General features: G+C 38.2%; 1 protein-coding gene across 5 annotated transcripts in view; it reads left to right on the forward strand.

The window, feature by feature from the left end:
- ZDHHC14 (zinc finger DHHC-type palmitoyltransferase 14) overlaps positions 1-21364 on the forward strand; it is a 374077-nt gene that overhangs the window by 267278 nt on the left and 85435 nt on the right. For all 5 annotated transcript variants that reach the window (XM_044004826.1, XM_044004827.1, XM_044004828.1 and 2 more), the window contains exon 3: positions 1440-1598. In XM_044004826.1, the coding sequence (XP_043860761.1) occupies positions 1440-1598 (159 nt within the window). The remainder of the gene's footprint in view (positions 1-1439; positions 1599-21364) is intronic.

Consider the following 21364-nt stretch of genomic DNA (forward strand, 5'->3'; position numbering starts at 1 on the left):
CACATAGCTAGGAAGTATCTGAGGCAAAATTTAAACTCAGGTCTTCCTAACTCCATGTCTGGCAATCTGTCCACTGCATCACCTAGCTGTCAGCATTTATATAAGGCTTTAAGTTTTATAAAGAGCTCTCCATATGTTAATTGGATAAGATACTACTTTATGTCCAAAAGTAGAAATTATTGGAGATTGGCAGCTGCTCTTTATTTTAACATAATTTAGTATTATTTTAAAGGCACCATGTGGGGCCGCCACCCACAGTATCAAACTCTGAGGGGTGCTTGATGGTCAGGGCATGTGCCAAATTGACTCACTAGAGTCTTGGTTACTCAGGCATATGGAGTCTTTGTTTACTATTTGTTTAATAATTCTAAGGAACAGGACCAGCCCTTGACAAAGATTATAATTAGGTGGAGTTTGTCTTTGGTGCCTCTCAGTTCCTTACTCAGATCCTTTCCCCCTCCTTAAAGTTCTTCCTCCTATCTCAAGTACCCAGTATTCTGTAATCTCCTTTGCAAAATCCCCATCAGAACTTCTCTGGTCTTTCTTTCTCTCTGAGATGATGAATACACATCAACTTAAAATGTTACTCTTCCTATGGGTCTTTTAACAGTTATCAAAGTCCAGGGTGAAGGGGATTTAAATTCTGATTGTGAAATTTCAGGTACAGGGAGCAGGGTTTAACCAGGACTTTCCTGGCACCCCTGAAATCCCACCATATTGAAAATTATTTACTCAATGTAAAAACCGTTCTGATAAGGAATGAAGAAATAATTACTCTTCTGGTAATAACCAACTTTCCCGAATCAGGAAATAATCTGCATGGAAATCCTGGGGGTGTGTTATAAAGTCCTATAGTTGAGTATCAACGCGATGCTATGGATCTAAGGATGCACATTTATGTGTGAACAGGTGCCACAGAGAGCTATGTGTATCAGAGAGATGTACTCCCTTTGGTTGTTTTTCATGTGGCATCATTATATCCAAAGCATCATTATCAGATATTACTCTCAAAAAACTCGTGGTGACTGTAAATCCATGTTACTGGAAATGAATAGCTATGCTTGATTCTACCTTTGTGCAACTCTTCTTTGAAAGAGACACAAGAAGCACCCCAGACTTAGAAGGATTCAAAATAGTGTCCCTCCCTCTGAAGTGGGGACTACCTGTGGCATGGGGTTTCAGGCTTTTGTTAGATATTTTATGTCATTCTCTACATATCTGTTGCTTGGTGCTTTCTATAAGCTATGCCAAGGCAAGCTGAAAATGTTTGTGGTATAAATGTCACCCATGTTAGGAAAAAAAAAATGGTGCCAGATACCACAAGCTTCTTGTGGCCAGTTTATTAAAAAATCTTGGACAACACAAAAAAGATGCCTGCAAGTAAAAATTTGTAAAGTTATTATTTTTGAGAAGTTTTCTTTTTCTTTTCTCTCCACTAGATATAGCAAATGGTGCCAGTTCAGGGGGGTACCGCCCACCTCCCCGAACAAGAGAAGTCATCATCAATGGCCAGACGGTGAAACTTAAATATTGTTTCACCTGCAAGATTTTTCGTCCTCCTCGTGCCTCTCATTGCAGCCTTTGTGATAACTGCGTAGGTGAGTAGAAAGAGAAATTCTCTGTGTGTGTGTGTGTGTGTGTATTCAGTCTGTAGAATGCTTGTGTTCAGTTATTTGTCAAAAGCAGAGCCGCTTTCTCATGAACAGACACTGTGCAAAAAAGAGCTAGCTACAGACACTTCTCTTAGGGACTTCTAGAGTGTAAAACCCAAATGGAATTTAGGTTTTATACAGAGTTAGCCTCTTATCATTAATCCCAGTTTCCTAGGCCTGAGGTTCTTAGACTGTTTCCTTGTTCATCACTCTTTGCTTGCCCCTCCCTGCCTCCTCCCTTCTCTCTCTCTCCCTCTCTCTCTCCCTCTCTCCCTCTCTCCCTCTCTCCCCTTCCCTCTCCCTTCTCTGTCTCTGTCTCTCCCTCCCTTAGCTTCCTCCCTCCCTCCCCACCTTATAGGATGGTTGATGTCTGGGTGTATTCTGCTGCCACCACAGATAGATAAATATATGTATGTATGTATGTATGTGTGTATATATAAGAGAGAGATCTATCTCTATTATCTATCTCTAGATATCTCTATCAATATCTATCTATCCATCCATCCAAGTGAGAAAGGGACTATAGAGGATAGGGAAGCTGACAGCAGCAGCTATAACAGAAGCAAGAGGCAGAGTTGTTTTTGCCTTAAGATTCTATGAACTGCTAAGGTTGGAGACCCGATACTGCAGGTAGGGTGACTCAGTCAAAGATTGTACAATCATAAATTTAGAACCGTAAGGGACTTCAGAGGCTCTATGTTCCAACCCCCTCATTTTATAAATGGTAGAAACTGTCTCAGAGAGATTAAGAGACTTGCCTAAGGCCACACAACGTGAAAGTGTCTGAGGTGAGACCCCCTCTGGTCTTTCTGGCTCTATCCATTATACCACATTCCTTTTCTCCTTTAAGTCCTAGGGAACAGCTGGGGCAGGAATAGATTATGGACCATGCAATCTTACATATAGGTCTTTATATTTAGAAGCCCCAGTTTTGATGCAGGCTGGCAAGTTTGTCCAGAGGAAGAAATATCGCTAAAGGGGAGAGATCCCTAAAGCATCCCCACCAAAGATTAGGGAGCCGGTTATGGAAAATGTGGACAAGCTCAGTTTGGAGGCCTCTTAGTCCTGTTAATAGGTACACAAAATTGGGGCAGCTAAGTGGCACAGTGGATAAAGCACCAGCCCCGGAGTCAAGAGGACCTGAGTTCCAATCTGGCCTCAGACACTTGACACTTACTAGCTGTGTGACCTTGGGCAAGTCACTTAACCCCAACTGCCTCACCAAAAGAACAAACAAACAAACAAATAGGTACATAAAATCATTGGATCATGATTCCAGAGCTAGAAAGACCCTAAGAGGCCATCTGATCTAACCTCCCATTTTAAGGATAAGGAAACTGAGGCTGAGGAAGGCTAAATTATTTGTGCCATGCCATACAGGATTCTCTGACTCTACAGCCTGTTCTCTTTCATTTTATCTTTTTTTTCTTCTGACATATTCTGTATCACATGGAGTTAGTCAATGTTCTTTCTCTAAGCTTTATTATATTTTTTCTCCAATTTGAAATGTCCTTTTAAAAATATTTTATTTTCTCTCTGTCCCTGATCATATGTAAAAACCATTTTTAACATTTGTTTTTTTTTTTATTTTTTGAGTTCCGAATTCTATCCCTCCTTCCCTCCTCTCCCCACTTCCATGAGACAATAAGCAATCTGATACAGGTTATACATGTGCATCTTTCTTTGTATCTTGACAACTTCTGACATTTACATGACCCAAAATTCTTCAACTATATATTAAAGCCCTTTTGAAGTCCTCTGTAAAAGTCAAAGATTACAGCTGATGGCCCCTGAGGTCCTTCCAGCATCCTTGGAGAGTTGAGATTCTGTTCATTCACAGATGGTACACTGTTTGTTCCCCAGACTTACAGACAACTTCTTTTTACTGGGCTAGAACTCATTAACATCAGGCAGCAGCAGAAGTTTAGTTGGGCTTATGTACGGGCTAGTGTTCATGAGACGTAGGCAGAAGAAAAGGCAGGTGAGTGTGTGGGGGGTGGGGAGGAGGAACATAAGAACATAAGAATTCTTATATTGGATCAGACTCACATTCCATGTATCCCAGTATTCTCCCTCTGGCAGGAAATTTTGTTGGAGATTTAATTGTGCTATTCTCCATGAAAGCAACCTCAAGGTCATAAACTTACCCCCAAAGCATCACTAGTAATTGAGCCCTTCATCATAAAATTGACTCTGTCATTGGTTACTTTTTCAAAACCCTATTTCTATTGTCACTCAGTAGGATAACAAGTTCCATGGTTTTAGTGCTCACTGTTCAAAGTAGTTCTTTTTTTGCTTTGTCCTCATTTACTTCATCCTATTTCTAGTATACTGTGATTTGTCATGAAGTGCAAGTTTGTCCTTTCTGTGCCCTTCACAGTTTTACAGACTCTGATCATAACAGATCTTAGCTTTCATCTCCCCAGACAGAAGATTCCTAATCTTTTTGCCTATTCTCACTGGGCACCCTTCTGTGTTTCCTTGATCGTTTTACCCTGCTATGAAACTTTCCAGATCGGTTCGGTCTTTCTAGAAGTCTGACAACAAGGATTCTATAGAGCTCTGGTTCTCCAAACCTCTTGGAAGACATTAAAAAAATTGAATTATGAAAATATTTAATTGGTATTTAACCCATAAAAACAGCACCACATCTGCAGTTTTATAGAAAAGTGAATTATATTGCCTCTTTTGCTTCTAATACCCTTCCTGATAATTCCCACCATTCTTCTAGCCCCTTTGATTGAAGGGAACCCAGTGGGGGCAGTGTCAACAGGGAACATCCCATAATGACTCCCAAGGCCCTTTGCTGAATTCTCATTAGCCTTTCTTCTATAGGTTTAATTTTGGATTACTTTCTACCAGAATGAATGCAATCCCTAAACAAATTGCCCACTTTGAAATTCAACTTCCATTTTTATAGATAACTCTGCCTTTATAGATAAAACTGCTTCTGGAGAGTTCCTACGATTTATCATAATTGGCTTGGCATTTTGGAAACTATGAGACTGTGATGTCATTTGCAAACCTGAAGTAGTCACTGTGTCTTCCTCTTACATGTTATTGATGAAAACTTTGAATCTGACTTATCTTTGTTCTTATCTCTGAGACCCCAACATTTACCTTTTTTCAAAATTTGACAAAATTTTTTGTCTCTAAGATAGTTTCCTTTCCATGATAAAATATTCCTTGCCATCCCAGAGTAATTCAATTTTTGAAATAATTTTTGGGGCAGAATATTAGCAAAGACTTTCCCCCTGTGCATTAATTGTTTCTACTTGTTCCTTCTCATCCATATTTTTATATGCTTATTCTATTAGGTCCTTATCAAAATATTATTTCCTCTTTCCTCATTGATTTTTTTCTTTTGCTAAAACTTCAGTGATAATATCCCTTCTTTTATGTCTCTGTTAGCTTGTCAGCTAATTGTAATATTCACCAATATCTAGCTCTAAGCATGTTCTCTGAACCCCTTTTTCTAAATAAGAATCCCATTAGCAATCTACCAGTCCTTCAGAATGGTAGCTAAGATAACACACACAAAGAGTTTTGGCTTCCAGACCTCTAGAAAGACATATTTTTATTAACTTGTACCAATATTTAATTGGTATTTAACCCACAAAGATGGCATCACATATTGTGCTTTTATATTAAAGGGAATTATGATGTCTAAGATAATATGCACAAAGGAAAAAAGAAAGCAAGAAGAGAGAGAAGAAGAAGAAGAAGATGATAGAGGAGGAAGAGGGAAAAGGAGAAAATGAGTACATGTAACTAGAAATAGTAGAATGATATTAGCACTTACATCAGATACCACTGTGAGCTATAAGCTGCCTAACCCTGGAACTAGATTATTCTCCATGGAGAAGATATGAAGTTGGCTTTAAAATAGGACACACATGAAACTATCCCCCACTTCCCTCTCAAAAAAGAACACAGAGATTCAAACCTGTTTCATTTTGGTTTTCCAGCTAATTAGACTAAATTTGGGGATTTAGCATGACTGATTAGCACACTAGTGATCTGGACCTTTTGCGTTCAACAAAACAACATGGAAAGCAGATGTCGCCAACCAAGAAGTGTAATTGCAGAGTTTGCTATAGTTATATTTTTAGAGAGAAAGCATTTATTGAAAGACTTCTACTTTTGCTGCAAGATAAAATCTGAGCAGAACACTGGAAGCCAAGAATGGAAATTGCGGAATCTTTTCCTCCTATAATGAATTGGTAGATGGTTCACTGGTACAATATGTAGGATGTCACTTTTGCATCATGAGGAAGGGCAAAAAAGCATGATTACTAAGAAATGAGGAATAGTTTTTTGTTCATTTAATAGAATTGAAGTTGATTTAAAATAATATGGGCTTAGCACGTTTAATGGGAGGCTTTTAAGTAATCAAAGCCTATCGAAAGGGCAAATCAATCTTTTATCCATCAGTAACAGAACTGTACCAGCAAATAATATGAGAGCCTCTTCTCTTCTGATGACTTTTAAACAAACAGTAGGTAAGACATTGCTTTACCTCAATTGTAGTGGGATTTAAATCACTATCAATTGAAAGCAGCACTTGTAACATTAAATTGAGTTGGGCTACAGGTTTTTTTTCCTTTTATATCAGAAGATTTTGTATATTTAGTGTAGAATATTTTGGATTTTTTCAGCTAGATGATATTTGGGGCTGTAATTTTTTAAACAATTGGGACTGTGGTTTGGAGGGGCTGAATTTAATATGTGGAGAGTTAATTGGGTGGCTCACCATAATATTGGGGTTCAGATAATAATGAGGACCTCTAGGTCCACAACTTCCTCCCCTCCAAACTGCCTTTTTAGATATTTCTCCCAGGTCAGTAAGAAAGGAGCTTAACAGCCTCTTTTCCACAAACAAATCAGGTTTTATTAATGGGAATAAAATATACAGCAAAGGTGAAATTAATAAATTCAAGGACAAGGGAATAGGGAAAAAGGAAAATGGATAATTCCCCTAACTCTAACAAAAACCTATACAATCCCCAAACTCGCTTCCAGCTCAGCTAATTCAAAGGGCTGGATTTAACCCACCACCAGGGGTCCATAATTTCTATGGGAGTCAGCAGCCAGTCTCTAGTCTGCTCTGAATGCTCCTCAAAGGCCAAAGAGGGAGAGGAAGTGTGTGTGTCTGCTACTTCCTGTTGGGGCCCCCTTTTTTACCTTTTTCTCCCTCCCCCAAAGGGGAGGTCTTTCAAGTAGTGTGACTGAGACTGGTTCCCTGTTGATGATGCAGTCCACAGCCTCTGAGGATACTCCTTCTCAGGGTTAGACTAGGCTTAACAGGGCGGGCAAGGTGTGGCTCAAGATCTAATCACACCTTAAGTGGGTACTTAGTAGTTTCTCATTCACACCCAATTCAAACACTTCTAGGAATTTGGCATCTGCCAAATTCCATTATTTTACCATATTCCCCCCTCTGTTTCTTCAAGGAACACAGTGTTTCCTTGATGAAACAGTAAAAAATAACAGAATATAATACCCTATGCTAACAAACAATATGTTCATAACAATATAGGAAAGGGAGAAAGGGGAAATTTTGTCCAGAGGGGTAGTCCCTCATGAACCCATGCTTTAACAATGTCTACAGAGGGAGGGCCTCTGCAGAGAATACATACTATAGGTGGTGTATATAACAGAAGGAGAAAAACAAAACTGTTCATTTAAAGTCTTTGAAATCTTGTCTTCTTTGAGGGTTGAGATATCATCTGGGAAACTGGACCCTGGTTGTCTCTGGACTCTCTAGCTGTTGAACTGCTGGATTTTCACTAGTCCTTAGTATAGCATTGTCAATGATCAAATTAAACAGAGAGAGTTCTTCAAAATATAACTCATATTTAAACTTGATATATACAGCATATTACATTCCCGCTTTTGGAGGATTTATACCCATATAATATAGAGTTGAGGCAGTTATGCAATCTATAACACTTCTTACCACCATGTGTCTGGATCAAGGCCAAATTTAGTAATGTGTCCATGATGATACCTGCAAAAGTTATGGAAAGGTTACCATACCACATCTCGTGGTTCTGAGACATCCAGTAATTATGTTAGGCCCTAGGTGGATGGATTCTGACCATGCCACCAGACCGAGTGAAAGAAAAAGAAAAGGGGCAGCTAGGTGGCGCAGTGGATAAAGCATCGGCCTTGGATTCAGGAGTACCTGAGTTCAAATCCAGCCTCAGACACTTGACACTTACTAGCTGTGTGACCCTGGGCAAGTCACTTAACCCCCATTGCCCCGCAAAAAAAAAAAAAAAAGAAAGAAAAAGAAAACAAGTTAAGTTAAACCGGGTACATGTGTTGGAGCTTCCAGGACACCACGCCATTTTTGGAAGGAGAGAGGAAGAAACTGGACTATGTCCAGCAATTGTGGTCTACATAGTCACCATCATAAGCAGACTATGGACTTCCTGAATGTATTTGGCTGTTCTCTCAGCCACCATCAGGGCATCTTATGTTTACCTGTCTCTCCTCCTGTTGTATATTTATTCTCTCCAGGGCCTGCATCATGGAGTTGAACCATCTCCATCAAGTTCATTGTAAAAGCAATTAGTCTCTGAAATAATGTTTCCATAATTCATAAATCTCATATTAATTTCACCAAAGACAATATGATGGTAAAAATGCATGTTATGCTTCATAACTCAGGGCATACTTGTAATATATATAATAATTCCAAACCATACCCAGAGTATACATAGTCACAATGACATATAAATGATAAATGAATGTAAATAGCTGATAATATTAAACATTATTACATAATCTTCTTTGAGCAAATAAACCACGTCACCTTGTACATAAATTCTCTATCTAGTATGACAATAACAGATATTTGAAGTGATAATCAATTTATGGAAAAGAAATAAAACCTCAATCAGCAAGACTCAATATGTTTATCGGTTGCTTTACAAACTAACCAGTAGGGTTCAATAACCCTTAAACCAAGCAATAGGGCTCAATAACCCTTTTATTAAAAAAAAAAAACATAATCCCATAAACAGACTCATTAAACCCATGGTTCTTTCCAAAAAAAAAATGTGATAGCTTCAACTTCTGAGGCCCAATGGCCCCACTTATATCCTTAGCCCAGTCAAAGTAATAGATTTTTTAAGTCATCAGAGCTGAATGGTATATACTAGAAATGTCATTGAAATTCATTCAGTTTACAAAATTGAGTTTAAAATAAAGCAAAAGAAACAAAACAAAAACAAAAACAAAAATGAAAGGGTTGCTCTTTTGTGTTCATGAGGAAACAAGTATGTGATGAATTCTAGGCCTTTTCAATGCCTTTCAAAAGACAAAAAAGATGGAGTGGTGAATTCCAGTCCTTTTCAATGCCTTTCCAAAAACAAACAAACAAAAAGAATGGCTTTAAGGACATACTTAGTAGTTTCTCATTCATACCCAATTCAAACAATAAAAGTATTTTATATAGCACTTTAAAGTTTGCTAAGTTCTTTACATATGTTATCTCATTTGATCCTCCCAACAACTCTAGAGGTAGGTGCTCATTTTCCTGAGGAAAATGAGGCTAGTAGTTATTGAAGGCCAGATAGAAACTCAGTTCTTCCTGTCTCCAAAAGCAATACCCTATTCACCTTCAAGATGCAACTCAGTTGAACAGAAATCTAGACTTGTACCTTCTTCTCAAATCATTATTACCAACTGAATGTGTATATTGATAATATTTTCATGGTACATAGAACCAGGGAAATATTAACCCCTTCATTTTTGCCTACCATCTTTTTCTCAGAGCTTGAAGTTTGAGGCTTCTTTTCCTGGTGGGCACAAGTTTCTGTGGTTTAAAGCACATCACCAGATCTTACAGATGACCTTTTTCCCCACTTCTTATGCATTCCCAAACCTATGATCACCTCTTCCTCTTGGTTAATTGTCCCCTTCATTTACCAGAGTTGGTTATTGTTGAGCACAAAGGACTAAAATTACCTACAAAGTGGCAAATGCCAAGGAGCTTTTGCAATTATGGGATGCCAGAATTGTGGAAACCGGAATTATTATAAACCTTAAGAGCACAAGCCACTTGTTAATCCAGAGGTAGGCTCCTGGAGTTACAATGCAGGATGTGAATAAGATTTCCCATGCTTTTTACTCTGTCACTTGTTTGCTTCTTGGGGGTCCCTGATTGTTATTCAAGTATACCCTCTATTCTTGTCCACTGTTTCTTCCATATAGTTTTTTTTCTTCTAATTATGCCTGGAACCATCTTCCTTTTCTAATCTGACTAGCCATTGCCTTTTCTAGCAAATTCTTTTTCAAAACCCCTGTACCTCATTAATATTTTATATTTTCATTATTATACTACCACACTACTTCCTCCAAACAACAGGCATAAAAAAGTGTTTCATTAGGCCAAGGCAACTAACAAAAAAGAAAGAAAAGTATAGTACCCTTTCTCATCTTTCAGAATCCATCATCTCTTAAGCTAGTGATTATGTTATTCTTCTAAATGTATACAGACATGTAAGACTTCATAAAAGTCCTATTCTAATGCCTCATCATGGTTCTGTGGTGACCCTGGACTTTCAAAGGCTTATACAATTACATTATGATTTCTAGAAGAGGGGTGTCAAACTCAAATAGAAATAGGGACTGAAATAGACACAACATAAATACATATCTATTTATTAATTTATCTTGTTACATATTTCTCAATTACATTTTAATGTTATGGTTCAAGTTGAACTTGGGAATGACATGGGCTTAATGAGGCCCACAGGCCACACATTTGACTTCTCTGCTCTATTGGATTCCACTCAGAGTCAAAGGTTTTAAATAGGGTTCAGGTGACAAACTGGGTCAACTGTCCGAGGACCACTCTAGCTAATCAGCGAGATCAGTGGGTTGAGCACTGAGTGATGAATTCTTTGAGCATAGGAATCCATGAAACATAAACAAAATTCAAAATGGCCTTTGGTCCTGTGCAACCTCTTGCCTATTTCTGCAATAATGGTGGTAGAGGGTAGAAAAGGGAATAGGGAATATTAAGAATTACACAGAGTTCTTTTATCTTGTTTGTATGTGTGTATGTGTATAGGTAGATATGCATAATACATGTTTGTAGTATATGTATATTTAATATGTATATTATTCATTCTGTTGTTGTTTATTTGTGTCTTACTCTTTGTGGCTCCAATTGGCATTTCCTGGCAAAGATACTGGAGTGGTTTGCCATTTCCTTCACTAGCTCATTTGGCAGATGAGGAAACTGAGGCAAACAGGGTTCAGTGACTTGCTCAGACTCACACAACTAGTAAGTGTCTCAGGCCAGATTTAAATTCAGGAAGATGAGTCTTCCTGACTCCAGACCTGGCACTCTATCCATTGTGTCACCTAGCTGCCCCTGTTAATCACTGTATTTCATTATAATTTATTTCCTTTGTAATCCTATGTGTTTTATTTTATGCATTTAAAAACATTATTCTGAAAAAAGGGGTCCATAGGCTCCACCAGGCTGACAAAGAGGTCCTGGGCAGAAAAAAAAGATTAATAACTTTTGGTTTAACCTATTCACAGTAGAAACATTAAACTGATGATGCTCTAAATTGGTGTTCCTTGTCCAATCACCAACAAGTTGACATACTACTACTAAAGGAACTGAACCACATCAACGTTGACATTCTTGCTATAAATAAAACCTGACGACGTAAGGACATTGCAGTATGTCACAAAGACAGATTTTTTTTTGAAATCCTGCTCAGTTTGCAGGCAGCTTTGCCAGCTTGCAAAATTGTCACTGACCTTTCACACATTTTCCAAGGTTTTTGCAATGGTGTATCTTGTGGCAATAAATGTCTCTAGTCTGAAAAAGCCTGGTAACTGTGCAGTGATTTGTGTTCACCATTTTTATTAAAATCCTCACTTGCCTGTCAACTCAGTTTCCTTCAGAACCCTTAGAAGCTACATTCATTTCACCTGGGAGAGATCTCTTCTTTCAAGGAGCAGGATCAGATCACAATATAGCAATTTATCCATTATCTTTAACTGATTGTTTTTGGTTCAAGGGTTCCGAAGGAAATTGAGTAAATGTTAGTTGGTCTTTATTTTAAAGTCTTAGACAGATGCCTGGGGCGTTAAGAGGTTAAATGATTTGCCCACCCATGGTAATACAGTATGTGTCAGAAGCAAGATTTGAACCTAGGTTTTCCCAACTTCTAGGACCAGCCAAGACTCCATGTTGCCTCTCAAGTTTTATGTAGAGATGTAGTGAAGTGAATCAGGGGTTTTTCACCTAAGGTCCATGAACTTGAAAAAAAAATAACTTGATAACTATAGTTCAAGATAATTGGTTTCATTTGTTGTCCTGTATATTTCATTTTATGCATTTAAAAACATCATTCTGAGAAGAGGCTCATTGGCTTCACCAGATTCTCAAAGAGGTCCATGATACAAAAAAGGTTAAGATCCTCTATTTCAAAGGAAGCATTTTTTTTAATCAAGAAGTACTTGAATGCCTCAAATATTCAAGGCACTGTACTAGGCACCAAGTGATATACAAACAAAAATAAGACTTGCTCTCTGCGCTTAATGAGCTCACGATATAATTGGAGATTATATTATCATAGGAACTTGGATTTAGAGCTGGCAGAGACTTCAGAGGTTATCTGGCTCTCCTCAAAGGTCACACAGGTTAGAAGCATCAGACTTTTCATGTATAATTATTAGTACTGACTCATATGAATTGATAGCTGTATGACCCTGGGCAAGTCACTTAACCCTGTTTGCCTCAGTTTCCTCATCTGTAAAATGAACTGGAGAAGAAAATGGGGTCACAAAGAATTAGACACAACTGAAATGACTGAAAAATATTATAAGGCAATATTTAATACTTGGAATATGCAAGCCTATCCTAGAAGAATATCTCTGCCGCTGTAATTTTGATCTTGCCCAAGACCCTGGAGTAGCTCTGATATTCTGCAGATATTAGGGACTAGATAGAGCTAATCATCTCTGATCACCTCAGTAGTAAACTCTGCTTGTGTCTGAGCCTCATTGTTCTAGGAGTGTTGTCACTGTCTCACCTCATCCCACTCTATTAATTGTTAAGCAGGAAATAGACCTCTAAAGATTCTCTTTTCCTTGGGGGTAGGTTTGGCCTGAATGGTATACTAAGTCTGAGTTTTGTGTGATGGTGTTTTTGTTTTGTTTTTTTTTAAAGAAAACAATATCATTTGTGTTTTAGTTATATAGCTAAATTATGCTTACACATTTTAAATAATGAACTATGACATTCTGTTTTTAAGTTGTAAGAAAAATGTTTCATTTTGTTTTTTAAACTAACAGTCAAAATGAATCAATGTATTTCAGTGGGTCAGTAAACTTGACTTAAAATATTTTAGTAACTACATTTCAGTATTTTCCTTTGTAATCCTATGTAATGATTTTCTTTTATAATCCTATATGTTTTATGTATTGAAAAACATTATTCTGAGAAGGGGTCTATAGACTATGTCAGACTGCCAAAGGGGTCCCTGACATCAAAAGGATTAAGAACCTAAGGCTATAGCAACAGTTTGCACTTGAAATACCGGTTTTTTTGTCCTGATCATAATACTTTGTATGTATTCAATACTTTTTAATCTTTCTAAACATTGTCAAGGGTTGATAGTTGCATTGATGTTAATTATTAAGTTTTCCGTAGCATGAGTTTTTTCAAAGCATTTCACATCCATTAACTTATCATTACAATCTTGTGAAGTAGGGAGAGCTGGTATTAACTATCGCCATTTCTTTTCCTTTTGAAAAAAGCTTATTTTTTTCCAATTACATGTTAAGACAGTTTTTTAAAAATTAGGTTTTTTTAAGTTTTGAGTTCCTATTTCTATCCCTCTCTCCCTCCGCCCCCCCCCAAGAAACTAAGCCATCAGATATAGGTTATACATATAGTCATGTAAAACATTTTCATATTAGTCATTTTGTACAAGAATATGCAAATAAAAGAAAGAGAACAAAAGAAAGTGAAAAATAGCATGCTTCAGTCTGTATTCAGTCACTATTGGTTCTTTCTCTGGAGGCGGATATAGTATGCTTCATCATTAGTCGTTTGGGATTGCCTTGGATCATTGTTATTGATGAGAATAGCTGTCATTCACAGTCTTTCACTGGACAATAACTGTCTCCATTTTGTAGTTGAAGAAACTGAGGTCCAGTAGAATTGAGGAACTTGCAAAAGGTCACATGGCATGTCAGTGACAGAGCTAGGATCAGTGTCTAAATGTCCCATCCTCTAGTCCAGGATTCTTCCTACCTCACCTCGGGGAATTTGAATCATTCATGCAAAGCTCCACATATTTATAGGCTCAGTGACTGGAAAGAACTCAGCTGAACATAGAAGTATGTGAGCTACTAAACACTTGGACACAGCTTGAAAACCTGGTGTACATACTCACACACACACACACACACACACACACACACACACATACTTGCTGTGCTTTGCTGCTGCTTCTGGATGTTAATGTTTACCACCCTTTTCAATAAGAAGTCATTAATTTAGACTAAATGTCATATGGTAGTTGTTTTGGTTTGGTTTTAAAAGTCCAGCCAGAAATTTTTATCCTGGGATGGTTAATAAGGTTTTTGAAGACCAAAGTTAAACATATCTTGAAGTATTTCAGGCTGGAATTTTTCTTTCAATTACAAGGAGGTTTGTTTTTTTTTTACTATGACCTAGTATTTGTACTTGGTATGATCTAGCTGGGTGGGGCCAGGCAAGGAAACTAATCAGGTTCATTTGCTGATTTTTCTCACAAAAATATTGTGAAGACAAAAAGGCACAATGTATAAATAAGAAAGTATTTTGAAAATTTTTTAAAAGAACTTTTTGTATGAAAAATATTTGCATTCTTCTGAAATCACAAAACCCAGTCATCCATGCCAATTTTGAGCTTAACAAATGATCTCTTGGTAATCTTATATATGGGATCCATGAAACAAGTGGAAATCAGGACATTCTGGGAAGATGGTGAGATAGGTAGAAATTCCCAGGCTCTCCATATTTCCTCCACAAACAGACAGAAAATCACCACAAAATGAACATAGAGCAGCAAACATAAAGGGGTAGAACAGTTGTCCTCCTAAGATAACTTGAGTGGACCTCAGAAAAGACAGAGTCTCTGGGAGCCAAGGTTTGGCCTGGGTGAAGTGTAGACACCTCCAGGCCAACCTTCCTGGGTCAACAAACAGCAGCCCCAATAGTAGCTCTGTCAGGAAGCAGACAAGGCTTCAAGAAATGGGAAATTTGACTTCAACTTTCACCTCACTCACGGCCTCAAGAAATCATAAGACAGAAGGAATCTGAGAAGTAACTTAACCTCATTTTCTTCATCTGTAGAGTGAAGGAATTGGACCAAATGACCCTCAAAGAGAGACACGCATATTGAAAGAGGAACTAACATTTGTCTTGATTATTTTTAAGGTTGGGGTTTTTTAATAACTACATAAAAAGAAATCCATGTCCTTCCTCTGACACATACTAGCCATATGACCTGCATTCAAGACACTTAACCTCTTAGTACTCTAGGTAACTCTCAAAGACTCTATAGTTGTTGAAGGGTACCAACTTGAATGGGTAGATGGAGTTTCTTCACCAGGAAGTCCCCATGCCAATTAAATCATAAGTCTAGTCTTATTCCTTATGAAAAGCAACATGATTGCCATATAAGATTTGAAAGGAAATGAGATAAAAACAACTCCTTGGTGGGCACCTGGAGTAGGGTGGGAAGAATAATATATATATACACATATACATACATATATACACATACACACACATATATATATACATACACACACATATATATACACATACACACACACACACACACACACACATATATATATATATATATATATATATATACACAAAAAAAACCCCACTGTTCAGTTTGAAGCTTCTTACTCATCAACTCCACTGGAATCAGACAATCCAGAATGATAGAAAAAGCTTTTGATGCAGTGGAAAGAACATTAGTTCAAAAGTTGGGGGTGGAGTCTGTCAGTCAATAAGTCAGTTAGGAAACATTTATTAAGCTCATAACTGATGTATGACCTTGGGAAAATCACTTCACCTCCTCTTAGATCTCTTCTAGCTCAATCCTAAACCATCCGGCTGCAGACTGGATCCAAGTATACAAATTGAACATCTGTGATTTCACCAGTAAAGGAGAACACCTTTCATCAGTAACAGATTCAACCCATCTATGACTTAGTTGTAGTCCTAGGGAGTTGCCCAAAGCACATCAATGCAACCATACATTTTTAGGATTTAGAATTCAGATCTTTAAAAATCATATAATCCAGTGGTTCTCTCTCTCTCTCTTTTTTTTTTAAGTGAGGCAATTGGGGTTAAGTGACTTGCCCAGGGTCACACAGCTAGTAAGTATAAGTGTCTGAGGCTGGATTTGAACTCAGGTACTCCTGACTCCAGGGCCAGTGCTCTATCCACTGCGCCACCTAGCTGCCCCAATCCAGTGGTTCTCAAACTTTTCTCAGGAGTCTCTTTATACACTTAAAAATTATTCAGGACCCCAAAGAGCTTGTGTTTACGTGGGTAACAGCTATTGATAATTGAATAACTATATTAATAATAATAGCTGGGGCAGCTAGGTGGCGCAGTGGATAAAGCACTGGCCCTGGATTCAGGAGTACTTGAGTTCAAATCCAGCCTCAGACACTTGACACTAGCTGTGTGACCCTGGGCAAGTCACTTAACCTCCATTGCCCTGCAAAAAAAAAAAAATAATAATAGCTGCTAACATTTATATAGTACTTATTATGTGCAAGAAAGACACTGTTCTAAGCACTTTATAGTTATTCTCTCATTTAATCCTCAGAACAACACTGGGTGGTAGATGCAATTATTATCCCTATTTTAAAGTTGAGGAAACTGAAGCAGACAGAGGTTAAGCGACTTGCCAAGGGTCATACAGCTAATAGATATCTGAGACTGGATTTAACCTCAGGTCTTCCTGACTCCAGGAAAATTCACTCTATCCATTAGGCCACCTAGCTGCCTTAGAAATGAAAACTGTCCATTTTTTAAAAAAATAAAAGTATTTTATTATTTTCCAGTTACAAAAACTGTCAATTTTTAGAAATATATTTATTAATTCATTAAAAGTATTAATAAATCTATGACAGGCTTTGATAAATAATATATTTCTTAGAAAAAAGAAACCCTGTATTTTCTAAAAACAAATTTAGTGAGAAGGTTAGCACTGTTTTACATACTTTTGCAAATTTCTTTCATGTCTGCCTTAATGGAAGACACCTGGATTCTCACCTCTGCTTCCACATTCAATCTGCTGCACCATGTTGTTTTGGGTGAAGTATGTAAAGAAATTATGGCCTCACATAAATATGTAGTTGGAAAAGGAAGGTATGGGGGGGGGGTTGTGGGGGTTTTTGTTGTTGTTGTTGTTGTTGTTGTTGTTGTTGTTTTGTGAGGCAATGAGGGTTAAGTGACTTGCTCAGGGTCACACAGCTAGTAAGTGTCAAGTGTATGAGGTCACATTTGAACTTGGGTCCTCCTGAATCCAGGGCCAGTGCTTTATCCACTGCACCACCTAGCTGCCCCCAGGAAGGTATGTTTTAATAGGTAAACTATATCTTAGTATTATTTTGAAAAGAGTTTTGACCTTCCCAACCCCATGAAAGGATCCCACGGACCCCCAAGGGTCCTCCAACCACTTATTTGAAAACAGCTGATCTAGTCCATTTTATAGATGAAGGAACTGAATTCTCCATCTGATCTCTTTAGCAGAACATATTTCATGCAAATCTATGTAAACACATAGGGACTGATGTTGTTTAATAAAAGGACTATTATAATGTTGTTGTCTTCCCTCCTGCAGAGAAGTACATTCTCTAGTGTGTCCTTTATTAGTTTCCCTTGGTCATTTGTTATCTTTGAGTGTTCATTTGCTTACCACTGAGGGAAGCTGAGACTACCAGACAGGATGAAGCTTTTCATGCAGAAGTATATTATGCAGAATTGCTCTCTGCCCCTTTTTCTTCCTCCCTCACTCCTTCATGTCTGTTGACAGTATCACCAAGAAAGATGCTTTGTTGTTCAACCATTTTTTAGTCATGACCTCATTTGGGGTTTTCTTGGCAAAGATACCAGAATGGTTTCCCATTTCTTTCTCTAACTAGAAAGATGAGAAAACTGAGATAAACAGGGTTAAGTGACTTGCCCAGGGTCACACAGCTAGTAAGTGTCTGATGCCAGATTTGAACTCACAGTGTCTTTCTGACTCCAGTTCCAGCACTCTATCCACTATGCTACACAGCTGCAAGAAGGATGATTTAAAAAAAAAAATATCCTTCTTTGAGGAATCATACCCTTTTCAAGAATACCTTTTTTTTTTAACCACTTACGTGTATACATGTTTTCTCCCACTGTGAACTCTAAGCCACTGGAGGGCAGGGACCATTTCATCTATGTCTTTGTATCCTTAACACCTAGTACAGTGCATGGCACATAATAGACACTTAAATAAATGCATGTTTCTCAATTGATAAATATTTGATAGAAAGAATCTTCAACATATATTTTTAAAACTAAGATATTTCTACAAAAAATGTCTTTAATAAAGTTTTAAATAACTAGTATCCAAGTCCCACTGAAGTTTTATGTGGTAATTTCCCATCGCTTTCTATTGAAAGGTAGCCAGAGGAACATTATATCTTGTAGTATTTTCTTGGCTTTGGTGAGCCCGAGTTAACTTTCCAATCATATTCTGATGGAGTGGCAGCCTGTTTATTGCATGACAAAGGTGATCATTTGTACCACCAACTGGCATGTCTGTGCAAACACGTTGCCTGCTAGTTCTTGATGTATGGTTTGGGGGTTTTTCGGTCTGATGAACTAGAAAAATGTCTATTTCTTCATCTTTGATCATGCTGAAACTTCGCTGTGAGACAGGAAGTTCACCCTATGATTTTGTGAGGCTCTCTTGTAATATGATGCTTCAGTCATGTTCAAATAACTAAGTACTTTTCAAGCCCCTTCTGTACAAACATCACACTTCCAATAGCTCTCAATATCACAAGTGTCCATCACAACATTTCCTCTTCACAGTTTTCTATAATGTGCCACCGATTTCTCTGTAGCCTAAAAGGAAAATATTCTTTAAAAAATGTATTTCTTCAAAACCTACATTTATTTTTTAATGTGAACTGTTGCTGCAGTTACCAGAAACTATATTTAGAGTAAAATAAAACCTCAGACCAATTTTCTGGAGCCCCAGAGAATTCAGAATGATTCAAACCAAAAGAAATCCAGAGCAGGGAAGGAACAGTCTCTGAATACCCAGTGATGGGGAAGACATCTGAGAAGAACTGAGGGCATGAAGGTTACATGTGACTTGTTGCGATTAGTGGTCTCCTTGGCAAAAGGAAGGAGTGCTGAGTGGCTGGAAAGGTCTATATAAGGTGTGATGAAATAATGGGATTTAGCAGATACTCAAAGACCCACCTGGAGATTAATGGAGACTGATTGAATCAAGTGAGAGTGATTGACTGCTGATTAAGCCTACTTCAAGTTAATTGGATTGTAATCACACCTGGCTATCACGTAAGAAGGTATTGTTCTCAGAAACTAGACTGTGAACTCAACTTAAGAACACCTTCAAAGACAATGGATTTGGATGACGCCAACCAATCACCTTGAAGTAGTGTGTAAGGACTGCCTCTGTTCCAGATCTATAAAAAAGCTTCCACAAACAGCTTGCTAGGAGTTCCTGATTAAAACAGGCTAGTGGGAGAGTTCCTGATTAAAGCAGGCTCGTGGAGGAGGACTTCAGGAAGAACCCAACCAGGCTGGAACTCTAGACTAGACTGGAGCTGAAGCTTCTGATTTAAGGCGACCACAATTTAGATTTTAAACATCACAAAGGTCAACCTTTCTGTAGCATAAGGGAAGTCCATGCATGACCTCTCTGTTCTGAAAGATAAAAAAAAATGGTGAGAAAAGAGAAAAGTTGTTAATGAGTGTTAGAGGTTAGAAATAGTACGGCAATAGCAGAGGCAAGTGGAAGGAGGGCAGCAGAAGTGGTACAGTAGCAGCAGCCAGAATCAAAAGACAAAACAAAATCAAAAGTGGAAACAGCTCTGACATCTGTGGAGGGGAGGAAAGTTGAAAGCCCTAAGTGTCTGGATAATTCACTTATCCAGAATGACCCTAATGAGTCTGGATAAGAGAAATTTTCTGTTCTTAATGAACAAGGATGATGTAATACCTATCTGATTAATTTTACCTCCCTCCTAAAAATAAAATCTCTATCCCTGTTTTTGAAGAAAGTTTTTGTCAGAGGACTAAGACTTTTAGATTATGTATGGCCTTTGGGAGAAGTCAGAGACTTCAGACATAAGTTTTCCAAGTCCTAATAAAGGTCTCTTTCTATCACACCATACAACAACTAAAGAAGGAAATAGCTGAGTCTATGAGTACTCACATTTTTACTGGTCAGTTCCCTCCTTTAGTGTTTAATTGCTCTGTTTCCATACTACTGGAAACAGATAAGACAACTGGGAATTTTTACAATCATTCACTCAGAAACATTCAACAAAAGACCCAGACCCTGCTCCTTGCACCTTCATTTTTCTCTAGATGCTATAAGGGACCACAGAGAACTGTTATAGGTGGACAGGACCTAGGACACACAAGGATAATTGTGACAATATTGACTTGCTGGCACTGATAATATAGTCCTTTGTACATAGTGCCTTACCACACTACTGTAGAATGATCTTGGCCAATCTAGTAACACTAGCAGGTAAATGAGTACTGCCCCACACATACACAAGTGCCCTGCCACCTCTTAGAATCAGTTCCTATACACTGTTTCCTCTTTGATGGAGATATTCTCATCAATGAGCCACTTTTTCTCTGTCTCCCTTCTTTAAAAAATTAGGTATGGGCTCTGTATCTGTCTCTCTCCCTCTATGATTCTTTCTATACCTCTCCCTGCCTTTTAAAAAAATCCTCATACCTGTTCAGAGAGTCTTTGGGGGGTTTTGTTTGTTTTTTTGTTTTGTTTTGTTTTGTTTTTGCAGGGCAATGAGGGTTAAGTGATTTGCCCAGGGTCACACACCTAGTAAGTGTCAAGTGTCCAAGGCTGGATTTGAACTCAGGTCCTCCTGACTCCAGGGCCAGAGCTTTATCCACTGTGCCACCTAGCTGCCGCCTCAGAGAGTCTTTTATTCCATTGTATTTTGTGTCTAGCACAATTAAAATGCATAGTGGGCACCCAGAGGAACCATTGGTGTGGACCCTTGCCATGGAAATCTCTGCTTTACATGGTGTCACCCACAAACAGCTCATTTCCCCTCAGCACTAACCCAGCCATGAAGCCAGGGATCCTTGGGCCACCTTGTACCCGTTTTGATGATGCCTTTCATTTCAAACCAAGCTGGTATTTGTTTTAATTGCATAAAAGCACATGTAATCCTGCTGGGGCCCTCAACCTCTAATCAGCTCATTGTTTGTTCCCTGCCCACCCCTTAACCCCCATCCTGGGAGCAGCACTTTCTATAGTGTTGGCCCCATCTGTTGTCCCAGCCTAGACATCAGCAGGAATCCTGTTTTTACTCTCTCAAGTCTCAGGGGTTTTTTTTCCTTTTTTTTCGTTTTTGTTTTTGTTTTTGTTTTTTTGCAGGGC

The sequence above is a fragment of the Dromiciops gliroides genome, chromosome 4 (assembly GCF_019393635.1).
Source record: "Dromiciops gliroides isolate mDroGli1 chromosome 4, mDroGli1.pri, whole genome shotgun sequence".
NCBI lineage: Eukaryota > Metazoa > Chordata > Mammalia > Microbiotheria > Microbiotheriidae > Dromiciops > Dromiciops gliroides.